This window comes from Crocodylus porosus, unplaced genomic scaffold (assembly GCF_001723895.1).
Source record: "Crocodylus porosus isolate Cpor-Errol unplaced genomic scaffold, CroPor_comp1, whole genome shotgun sequence".
In the NCBI taxonomy this organism is placed as follows: Eukaryota; Metazoa; Chordata; order Crocodylia; family Crocodylidae; genus Crocodylus; species Crocodylus porosus.
The window spans coordinates 4442061-4454349 of record NW_017728947.1 but is presented as its reverse complement, the minus strand read 5'-3'; the positions used below and the strand labels follow the sequence as shown (position 1 = coordinate 4454349).

Here is a 12289-nt window from a genome sequence, read left to right as displayed (position 1 = left end):
ATACCCATTTGATCTTGCACCAAGATGTTGAGTTAAATGACAAAGTTGTTCTTCTATAACTAAATAAGCCAAGCTCTTTTCATTTTTTTTTTTTTATCCCGATAGGTTCTCCCTTCCCCAGATCACCCTTCTCTGTACCTGCTCCAGTCTGAGTTAGTCTTTTTTTTGACTAAACGAGGGGCCAGAATTATACACCTTATTACAGATGTTCCCAGCACTGTTGTACAAGCCTCCAACACTCCTTGCATCTCTCTTCTGGCAATACCCCAACTGATGCATCTTTTGGATAGCTTTATAATTTTGTCACTTCACATCCTGCGATCCGCTATTGCGCCCATAGCCTCCGCTATTGCCAATGTAAGTGGTCAAAGCTTATAACAGAGGCTTTTATTATGAATATTCCTTAGGGAATCCGAATCTATCCACAACACCCACTTCCCAAAAGAAATCCCCAGTCTACAGGTTATTCTCTTAGCTTTCTCCCTTTAATGCAGCTCCTCGTACTTAAATTAACTGAACTGGAGAAAGCTAAGCTAGTAGACACCTGGATCATAGTCCCTGCACCAATGAATGTTCAAGCATTTTATGAAAAAAGTAGAGCAGTATCAAGGGCAGAGACTGAAAGCAGCCATCCCAGGACTGCTTACAGCCTATTCTACTAAAAATACAGGTTTCTCTGAGATGAATGGAGCTCCCAGGAAACATGAAAGTCTCTTTTGGCGATGGAAGAAAGATCAAGCATTTCTGTTCACTCATTGTCTTAATACCCAAGTGCTCAGGGAGCAGTCATCTGAATTGCAAGGCAGTCATTTAAAAGGAAAAAGGAAGTGATAAAGGAATATACTTTTCTCCCTTCCCCTTCCAGCCACATCCAACTTACATACACACTACATGTATTGCCTTGCACATGTCAACACTGTCCTTCCTCCATCCTGAAAAGTGACTATTTAGCCCTACACCATTTCCTATCTTTTAACCACCTTTCAGAAAAGAGCCTTCACTCCAAGCCTGTGGAAACTAAGTAGCCTCTAGTGAAGGACCTCATCAAAATCTTCTGAAAATCTGAAAGTATATCTGGATCTCCCTTGTCCACATGCTTGTTAACACATTCAAAGAACTCCAGGTGGCCTCACCTGCTGCCAAGAGGTCTGCAATTTCACCTTTGAGTTCCTGCAGAAAGCTAAAAGAAAAGCAGGGCTAACACATTCCAGTGAACAAGCATGGCTAATGTTGAAAATATATCCTCCCAATCTCATCTGCCCCATTCACTGCCTATATGTAAACAGCATTTTGTTTAGACCAGTAGGGTGCCAGTGGTGGAACTATACTGATCTAATTAAATGGATGCATGCCCCCTCCTGGAAACGCATGAACCTAGCTTTACATGAAGCCTATCAGAGATAAATCTATAACATGTGCCTGACGGTCCTAGGGGTGCCTCTCCAGTGTGATCTGAGAGCAAGCTCAGAGGGGTGCCCCCAGAGTTATTCATCTGGTGAGGAGAGGATCCTATAGTCATCTGTAGGTCAGTAAAGTCTAATGCCCAAGAACAGAATTAGGCCTAATGCTGGCCTTTGCTTTAAAATGAAGCCACTGAGCCACTTGGAACATCCAACTCTTGGCATCAAATTCAAATTCACGCCCTTTCAAGGCTTTCTCCAGAAGTGCTATGAGGTTTTTCCACATTTGCAGGCAAAGGGGAAAAAATACTGTTGAGCCTAGGTACCACCCTAATCATGGAACAGAACAATAATGTACTAGGCACACCAGTACCCTGCTCCTTCAGTGCTCCTAGTGCTAGTCCAGAGAAGAGCTCTAACTGAACAGCTGGAGAACAGCTCTTGAAATTTAGGTGGCAGAGTACTTGGGCAAGCTCTTTAGAGCTAGGGCAGCACAATTCTGTGCCTGGTAGACAGGGTGCCCAAGGAAGTCCTGGCTCCTGCAGTGCTGATCAATGCTGCAGCAATAGCTGCTTTTGCACCTCCTCACCACCCCAAAGGTGGCACCCAGGGCTGCACCACCTACACAGAAAAAAAAAATCTAGCAGAAAGAACTACAGCATCCCCTTTCTACCTCTCCCCTCTAAGAACAGCTTTGAAAGATGTGTCTGTAGCAAAAAAAGCAAACAAAGTACAAGTCCCACAAGACTTTATACCACTGTGCACTTGAATGAAAACATCTGTTCTACACAAAGGGCACTGAGTCAGTAAAGTAGACAAATCTCTAAGGATATCGATACAAGATGCATCTCACCTCCCTCCTCCCTTGAGGACTGGGACCAGCAACTTTAGGACCTCACAGCACAAGCTAGAACAGCAGATATCAAAAGATGTCAACTGATAGTCCCAGCACACTCTCCTATCCTCACTCCCCTCTGCACTTCTTTCAGGACACCTGATACTACCCAACACTGGGAACTGAAGGATTCATGGATTTATGCTGCACTTCTTAGCTAAGCCAGATCAGCATGTTAAGAGCACAGTGATAGCTGGAGGCAAAGTTTGATCAGTGACACTTAGGAACAGAAGGTTGGTGCCAGGGATGAATGGATGAAATAAGCCAGGTGGTAACTCTCGCTCCCTACCCACTCAAGGCTGGGAGATTCCACGTGCCATACCTCAGACGTATCATGCATCACTATTCTTGTGGCCCCTTGTCCTGGAAACCCCTATTCTAAAATCAGCCCTGATTCCTTATGAAGGGCAAGCTTTGCTCCTAGACATGGTGGTCAATACAGACACTGCAGAGTAGGACAGTAATGAGACGAAGTCAAGGGGTGAAGGTTATGCACTAAACGGTGGAAGTGACTGGATGTGCTCCAAAAGGGACACATTTGGCTGCAAAGTTCAGATCAAGATCTCAGACAGCTCAGATCCAGGGGCCAGGTTTGGCTGCTGATTAAACAGAATTGTTTATTATTTAAACTAGAGGTAAATGCAATGACTTAATTTATCTTGAGGGATCGTAGAAGTAAGAATGAAGAAACAGTTTAGTGCCTGAAGCAAAGAACTACCCAAACAAGTCTGACAAGGCCGTTTTGCACTGAAATATGCAGTTTGTTGAAAACATCCCAGCTTTCACAGGGATGTGTCAATTTTGCCAACTATAAGGAGGGAAAATGTCAAAACATTTTGTTCTACATTCATATAGACACTGCTCCTTTATCAAATACGAGTATAAAGATGTTTTGAATTCTCATTTGGCAGACCTTCTGAAGTTTCAACTTTTGTTGTTCCAGATCTGAACAAAAACCAAATCTCAGCCCATCAAATTCCTAGAGCATGAAAATGCTGGTTTCTAACCAGCTCTCTTGCTGGGCAAGCTGACTCAGCAGATTTCTAATATTCTTCCCATCAATACATCTCAAATCCTGAATCACAGTCCTAAATGGCAGACCATCCATATTCTCCTGCTGCGTCTTCATGTTCACTAGAAAGCAATTTAGACAGCTTGAGAGGATAGGGTGTGAAAGGACTGCAAAATAAAAGCACTGCGTCCAAGCCTGACTAGGATGCTTCAGGGCTTTGGGACTTAGAGACCTTGTAGACAACAGCTTGAAGCTTGCCACCATTTTCCTGATCCCAGTGGCAGGCCCAGACAGCACAGCACTACAAAGTTAAACACGTGGTTGCCAAAAATAAAAATTTTGTATTTTTTTTCCAGGGGATTAAAATGCTGATCACTGTAACACCACCTCGTGAACGAGCTTCACTTCACCCACAGACTCCACCTCCACCCATACTACCCAAGCCTGGAAAAGACAACCTTAGGCTCCAGAGACTCTTGAAGAAAGCTGCAAAGAAAGCAACCTTAGGTCCACAGCAAGCCAAGTTGTTCCGGTCTAGTCTCTCCCCGGTGAGCGAAGCCAGCCCCGACCTAGAGCACAGCAACCGCTCCTCCCTAGTAAAGACCCCAGAAACCTCAACCCACCTCACCATCAACCTCCCTCCCCGCTTTTCGATCAAGCCCATCATCCACCATGTCCCAACGCCTTTCCTGAAGAGCAAGCCCTTCACGTTCACAGTAACAGAGCAAAGAAGCATCTCTGAACATCTGAAGCTCACGGTCTCTCCAGCACCATCCCCAGTGCACAGGCAAGGTACTCCAGAGTCAGCCATGCCCAGCCAGCTTCCCCATCCCCAGACACATTCTGTATTTGTTTTCCCTGAGCCTCCCGTCTCTGTCACACCCATTATCACAGAAGCTCCAGTGGAGGTTACCCATGTCAGCAAAGTGCACACGTATTTCCATAGTGTACAGTCACCCAGGCCTAAGACTCCTCTCTCAGACCAGGTCCCTAAACCCCTCAGTGATGAAATGCAGAGGCCTTTGCCCACCCCTCCAGAGACAAGCCACTTGGGACAGACACCAGTCTCTCTCAACACTGGTGAGGCTCAAATTGCCCCTCCCAAGTCAGAGCCCTCCATCCTTCCTTCTGTGATAGTACAGCTCCCCTACCAATCCCCCAGTCCCGCAACTCCTAAAGAGCCCGGTGGGGACACTTCCCCCAGGGCTAAGACCCCAGATGCCCAATGCAAGAGACCTGCAACTCCCAAAAGTGATATGGAAAAATTTAACACAGAGCAGGCTTCCAAACTCCATGAGCCGCACAGTGAGAGTCTAAAGCAACCACCTCCCAGTGCAGCTCAGACGCAAGACGCCCCAGTGGCCATGATGACAAGTGACACCAGCAGGGCTTCCTCCACAGAAGCAAAGGAGGAGCACATCATTCCACCGCAGCCCACTGCAGTCTTTTCCAGTGCTGGCCCTCTACCCAGAGCTGAGCCGACACTACCATCTGTGGATAAGTCTAAGCCCCCTACAGTTGGTCTCAGAGGCTGGTCTCGCCTTAAGAAGCACTTGATAGTGGAACCAGAGGAACCCAAGTTCCCCGAACCTGAGCCAGCCATGCCTAAACAGGAGGAAAGAGGAAAAAAGAAGTCAGACCTCTCTCAAGGGAGCACCAGCCAAGACAAGCTCATTAAACCAAGGGCCACCAGGATGTGGGATGCCATATTATATCACATGACGACAAGCAAGATGAGAAAGCAGCAAGACGAAGACAAAGGGGTGAGGAAGGTGGAGGGATTTCCATTCCGGTGCCGCTTGCCTCTTCTTCTTCACAGACCACGCTTTGATGCCCGGAAGTTGAAGGAGCTGGCTTCCAAACCAATGACGAGGATCACCACTGTGTTTGAGCTCAGCCTGCTCCACCGCAAGCCACCCGAGGAAGACCCCAAAAACTTCAACAGGACTGCATCAGGGTGGCAGGTAAACTGAAGCCAGCTGAATTCCACCGTGGCAACTAGTGCTTCACCCCTCCCTCATGCGGGTCCTCCAGGATTCAGGGCAAGCTCCGCACAGGAAAGCATCTTATAACCAGGCTTCTCTGCTGAATGGAGCCACGTGCAAGAAATAAATAAAATCCTTCACACCTAGCAACCTTATCCTGAGGGTTTTAGGGGTTACTATGTCTGCATACCTAGAGTTATACATATATGAAATGCACTTAACTTCCACCACTGTGGGTTCAGAACCCACAAAGAATACAGTGACACATACACGAAGACCAGAGACCAAAAAGGAAAGCGGTGAAGAGACCTGCAGAAAAAACACCCATGTAGTAACTTTTAAAGTTTACCTATAGGAAGGAGATGGGATCTTAGGAATTTTTCTTACAGCATTACAGGAGGCACTAGTCTGAAAACAGGATAGGTTGTGGCAATGCAGCTCTCTCTGCACTACATTAAAATGTAAAAGTTGTCTCCTCCTGGGCTGTAGTTCCAGCTTGTTAAAAGTACAGCTCCTGAACCACTGAGTTTATTGCTTCTTCAATGAAGCAGCTAATGAGGGCTTCAATTCCTGCTCACTTGGAACGAGAGACAGAAATTAATTCCCTTCATGTCAAGCATAGTCAGGGGCCAGAATGGAGCTATGATGCACGCTTCTCTACTACTACCGAGTCCAGAAAGCTGCATTTCATTAGTTTTCAGTTTTATAAACGAGGTCTGCTTCCAAGTAAATATTAGGTTATGGAGTATAGGGAGCTCTTTCTTGTAATGTTTAGAGATAGTCTCAGTTTCAAATGCATTTGAGTAGCACCTGTTGGGGAAGAATATAGGAGGGACTAGCAATTGTGTACTTCAGTTTTTGGATGTCCAGCTCGAGATACTTTAAGGGCCAGGTTTTCAGAAGATAGGTACTGACCACTTTTGGAAGCAAGCATGTGGAAATCAGGCCCTACATGGGCATGTCAGAATGGACAAAGTCATCACCAGTCACAGCTGACCTCTGCAAATAGGCCAATACATAAAGAGGGCAAGGGCGATGGATGTGCAAGCAAGTGCACACACTCACAAAACTGAAGCCTTCCTTAAAAGAAGTTGTTTGCAGAGCTGTCCAAAAGCAGTCTCTTGCACACATATAAAATGTCTTAGAGTCTGTCATTTATTTGGCACTGTAATTTTGGGTTCAGGCAGGGAACTCTGGGACCGAATTCTCAAGCTACAGCAGCTCCACCACCTTGCCACTGCTATAGCCAAAGGGACAGAGGGTCAGTTTTGCATCCTGTTGCCATTTACAGGTACATCATAAGAGTGTTACAGCCTGTATTTTTCCTGATGGCTTAAATATTTGTTACCCACTAAGCACCCAATCCAGACAGTGAAAGGGATAACAAGATAATCTATAGTCAATGAAAGACAGAAGGTCCTGATGGGATGGAAGCCTCATGCTTCAAGGCATAAAGTTAGCCTCTACCTATTGGGTATTAAGATAACATTTCTTCTGGGGTCAGGTTTTTCCTAGAATTGCCTACTGCAGAGTTCCCCACACCTTCCACCAATTCAGCTGAAGATGGCTGAACAAATGGACATAAGGTCACATCTGCAATAGCAATTCTTCTGTGCTCTCCTTCTCCCTCCAAGGTATCTAGTGTTAGCCACTATTAGACAAGACACCAGACTACAAGGAAAGCTAGGCTATTCAAACATAGCAGCTCCTTTGGTTTCTTCAGGAATTTGGCTGAAAGGTCATAGGTGGCAGCTGACAGGAATGGCTCATTATAGTGACCAGCTGATATAGATTGCAATGCTGCTATTCTTCCTGTTGGTCAAGCAGGATAGCCCACCTGCAACAAGTGGACCCGTTCTCACTTTTGCCTTAAGATGGACTACTTAGCAACAAGGATACTCCATGCATTTGGGGCACCCTTTGAGCAAGTACCCTTCTGCAAGCAGCCTTGGTTCAGTTCCATGCGCTGGACAATGCAGGAGACAGGCGTGTACTCCCTCCACAGAAGACATCACATCTTCCAGGGCAGGGCAGTTCAGCCTTCTCCCAAACCTAACCCAGCCTCAATAATACTCCAGCGGTAGCTATAGTGCACTATGGCCAAGGCACAACTTGGCGAGACCTAGGTTTTTTTGGTGATAGTCAGATCTTAGCAATGTAGGAAACAATTACAAATCCAGGACTGATGCTCCTTTAACAACTCCTATTTCTTCTACTGCTTTTTGTCCATAGCCATTTGGATTTTACATGTGTTATTTTCCTTTTATGAATTTTAAGCATCATTAACAAACATTTTTTCTGGCTATTTTGGGGTGGGTTTGTTTTGTGGACTGCTTTGCTTTTAAATGTTTACATCTCCATAGACACAAGGCTTAGAGAGTGAGCTCAGACAGAAAGCATTCAAGAATTTCAGCTTCCCCAGAGAAGGTGGTTGCCATAAGGAAGAATATTTCTGCATAGCTAACATAGGATTGGCATGCTTAGCACCAAAAGGACATTTGATAGGTGTGTTTACTTTCTGTTCCTTGCACAGGATCGAGCTAGTGAGAGTTTTTCCATTTAAAACAGAGGGGTAGAATTTCAAAAGCAGTATTTTTGCTTTTGTGGAAACTTTTTGGATAGAAACATTTAAAATGAAAAAAAAATTCATCTTCAAAATTTTCAGGGGGGGTTCAGTATGCACTTCTCTTCTTTAATCCTTTTCCTACCCCGTCTTATCCCAGAGCAAAATAAAACAAAAGGAAGAAAGAGGAGAAAACCCTAAAGTTTATGTATGAGTTCTTCAAAAAAAAAAAAAAAAAAATCTGGGAGGTAGCAAATTTTTCTGTAAACCATATTGTTGGTTTCTTTTTAACAGCTCTGCTCTGCTAAACAGATTGGCAGCAAGTTGAAGTCCCAGTCACATGGAAGGACAGGTTATTACAGATAAGACTTTCCTGATCTAGGCTGAGAATGGAGGCATTTTCCTTTAGTGAACAACTTTGTGCATTTAGCCTGATGTTTTTAGAAGGTGCACAAGGGAGTTTTGAGAACCAAATTCCACAGCACTTCAACGGGATTCAGATAGCATCTAACTCCCTTGGGTCCTCTAAACCAAAATAAGATTTCGTTTTCAGTAGTTTGAAAATAGAGTAGCAACTGGAAAAACTCCCAAGTCAGCCCCTTAGTTGCACATAATTCAGAAATGTCTGCACAACTGCGCCTGAAGCCTGGCCTGTACATCAATAGGAAACCAATGGTTTCATTTAGGGTAGCATTTTTTGGTAACCAATATATAGGATTATCAGTATAACTGTTAGCAGGCACACAGATAAACTGCCCTTAATGTGGGCTAGTATAAAAGCACCTTGTTCTGAAGTAACTTATCCCCTTTTCTCTTCAGGAAAGAACCTTACCCACATAAAACACCTTTAAACCAGTATTATCGCATCTATACTAGGAACTGTACTAACTTTATTCTAGAAAAATTCAAATCTGTCCAGTTTAGATGAGACTTAAAATCTCTAGATAATACTTGAGAAATTAATGAATGAACTGGTTTAATTAATTATTTTAATTCATCTTCAGCACAAAGAAGTTGCCCTCTCTAGGAAATTACATTTTCTTCCATCTTGCATGATATTGAGCATGATTTTGCAGTCAGTATACGCAGGGGCGACTATGATTATCAAGAGAGAAACTCACTAGCAGAGTCCTAGGTATTTCTGGACAGGTGCATCCATTTCAAAATGACAAAATAAATAATTTATTCTAGGAGCGAGCAAACTATGTGCCCACAGGCCAGATCAACTTAGACAGATTTTATCCAGCCTGCCAAGCACATTTGTACAAGAATGCGCCATCTAAAGGCCATCTTCCTCAGCTGCCTCCTCCAGTCTGCCACCTCTGTCAGCTGCTGCTGCCACCGCCTCAGACCTAAGGGAGGGACTAGCTCCTACTGAAAAGTTGACGACCCCCAATTTATACCACTTAAACATGCACATATGTATATTATATAGCATGTCAGTTTGGAGTACAAGGTTGAAGACGAGCAAGACAGAGTTTCACATAGGAAGGCTTCCAAAACCCATCCCCATTTTTAACTTAGCCTGCTTCAGCATAGCTGCTTTGTGAGGTCATCAGTTATTTGCAGTGTCCTATAGCAGTGGTCAAGAGTTCAGTGGCAGCCCCTTTGTCTGCTAGTATATAGTACCCTCTCCTCCTGTTGCCAAAACAAGGTTGCTTTAAAAAAAAAAAAAAATCCCACTAGAGCTACCTACACAGATAATCACAGGAATATACATTTACAGCATAGTAAGAATAACCCTACTGTAACATTGGTTTTGCACATGCAGGGGTCCTGAATTACCTTTTATGGATTCCGGATTATTGCTGTCAAGCAAAAAACTACCGATTATTACAGTGGGGAGGACAGGCCAGTTTGGCAAAAGAACGTCATTTCAGAAATTGCCGAGTTTCAAATGACTTTGTCCATAGCAACAGCAAAGCAGTGAACAAGCAGCTCGTATACGAGAGAAGGGAATAGGTGCTTGCTGTGCTCTGCATTTAGCGTGGCTTATGAGTTTGTTCACTTGCTTTGACTCCCACCTCACTGCATTTACAACTTGCTGCATAAGCAGGAGCCTAGCTTACTAGGAGCTCAATTTTCTTAATGGGAAGGAGACTAAGGCAGGTCACAATGAATTGCTTAGCCTTACAATAAAAGGAAAGGGAGCAAGTCAAAGCCAGAAGCAGATACACTGGGTAAGGCCAGGTTTGTTTTTGGCACAAGGGGAGAAGTGAGATAACAGACATAGGCGGCAGAAGAAATTTAGATGGCATTATGGTAGGATACTTCACAGTATGTCAGTGCATTGAGATTTTTCTGAGCAGGGTTGGCTGATGTGTGAAAGGGAGAAGATAATGACAGTATTTGTCAGATTACTTCACTGTATTTTGGGCCATTGATTTAAACTGTACATGGAGCAGTAACAGCAGTCAGCAAAACTCTAAGCCAACACTTAGAGATAACCACTTGCTCCATTAGCCTGCAAAAGAGAAGTAAGCAAGTCAGAAGGGATAAAGTATGGGGAAACATTCAAAACCCAGCATTTAAAACACTTTATAGAAAACCCTCAGGTGCTTAACAAGTGACATGATAGGGTTCTGGATGCTTCCTTGGACCATAAGGTAGAAACGTGAACAAAAACTGGAATGACAGGGAATGAAGAAGAAAAGAAAAATAGTTGGATGGATCTCAAAGTACAACAGTCAGCCACCAAAGTAAGTGGAAGTGGAGGTAAAGCCGACTACCTATTTAAACCCTTTTGCTGTTTGTAGCCAGAAGAAAATGCCTCAGTGCTCAGATTCAATGGGACAATAGCACCACACCATGGTCATTCAGAGTACTGGCTCCCATCTGAAGGAATGCCTAGCTATCACCTACCCTTCCTTCAAGGAGGAAGTTGGTTAGCATCCTACCACTGGAATCATTCCTCTCCCAAATCTGGCCCAAAAAGGCTTGTTTTTCTATGGCTGGAGAGGAAGGCACCCTTTTACTAACAGTATAACCTCAGATAGGGCAAGTATACCCCAGTATGGTTTACTGTATGGTACAGCCAAGCTTAGCAAGGCCAGGCTTGGTATACAGAAGTAAAATCTGGCAAAGGGGACTACATAAAAGGATGCAAGGGGTATGCTGAAAGCAAACATGTTGAGGCAAGTTTTAGAAATGATGACAGTTAGAAGGCTGAGGGGATCAAGTTGCCAGAAGGACTCCGTATCCTATGTTTGCATTGCCAGATGACAAACACACATGGCAAGTCCTCAAGGATGGCCTTCTGAGCTTTCTTCCTCCTCATGGCCTGGAAAGAAAGATACCGCATGCTTGAGAACTTGTTTAGAGAGAGAGCGAGCGAGCCAGGGAATGTAATCCCAAGTGAACTAGGGAAGAAGAGAAGCAGTGTTTTCTGAAGACAGAGCTACATAAAGCTTGGAAAAAATAAATAAATGCTATTATGGAAAAAAAAAGTCACATGCTGTTTTTATCTGCACACACTGTCTGGCACTCTGACTACTCCGCCCCTATCGCACCACTCTATGCCAGCACCTTCTTGCCACTAAAGCCCTTTACTATAATCCACTTAAGATAACACAGGGATATCTTATTAACCTAAGCAACAAGCTCTTGAAAGAGAGGGATGCTCCGCAACTAACTGTACTGATGACAAAAGGCAGCTCTATCCTTTCTTTCACTGTGAACGGAGAGTCTCTTCCACTGCCTGGTTTATCAAGAGTCAATGCACACATTCTCAAGGAGTTATTTTTCCTCCCTATGGGTCTGATCCAAAGGTCACAGCAGTCAGTGTAGTCTTTTCACTGCCCACATAGAAAAAAAGTCACTGAATTAAAAGTTTATAAGGATATGGGTAAGAGGACTGCCAGTTCCCATGTGCCTGTCCAGCAAATCCCAGCTCTGTCCTTGCATTGTAAAGAGTGAGAAATCTAGGCCCAAGAGACTGGATTGGAGAACACCTTATCTGACCGAGCCAGATTCTTCCTTGGGTTAAGGAAAAGAACATTGCCTTATGAATACTTTGGTCAGCAAGGCAAGTTCTCAGATATCCTACTCCCTGCAGCCTCTAGAAAGAACTACCCACATTCCACCATCTCCTGTCCAAGACAAAAGAGAGATATTCACTGAAAAGTAGGAACCCAGCTTCTACTACAGGGTACCTTCCTACCAGCCAGGCCCCCTTCTTCACCTACAACGTGTAGAATTATCCTATCTACCCATAATGTATGGAACTACATGACCAAGTTTCTCCTACGTCAAGAGGCAATGTCCCACCTACCTGGTTAATTAGTACTCTGGGTACACTATTGTTCCGTTGCATCATCTATCAACACCTTCTTGTACTGGCCATGTCCAGTTGATACAAATTTGTACTTCTTCCCAGGAGTGCTCTGAAAAAAAAAAAGAGAGTTAGCATCTTTCCTCAAATGTACATCTCTCTGG

General features: G+C 44.2%; 2 protein-coding genes across 3 annotated transcripts in view; one reads left to right on the top strand and one right to left on the bottom strand.

Moving 5' to 3' along the window:
* Positions 1-11268, top strand: part of LOC109321248 (proline-rich protein 33-like) — a 30407-nt gene extending 19139 nt beyond the window's left edge. The window contains exon 2 of the mRNA XM_019551789.1: positions 3664-11268. Coding sequence (XP_019407334.1) covers positions 3673-5280 — 1608 coding nt within the window. The 5' untranslated portion in view covers positions 3664-3672 and the 3' untranslated portion in view covers positions 5281-11268. The remainder of the gene's footprint in view (positions 1-3663) is intronic.
* LSP1 (lymphocyte-specific protein 1) overlaps positions 1-12289 on the bottom strand; it is an 84481-nt gene that overhangs the window by 2165 nt on the left and 70027 nt on the right. For both annotated transcript variants that reach the window (XM_019551791.1, XM_019551792.1), the window contains exon 10: positions 12126-12237. In XM_019551791.1, coding sequence (XP_019407336.1) covers positions 12151-12237 — 87 coding nt within the window. In that variant the 3' untranslated portion in view covers positions 12126-12150. The remainder of the gene's footprint in view (positions 1-12125; positions 12238-12289) is intronic.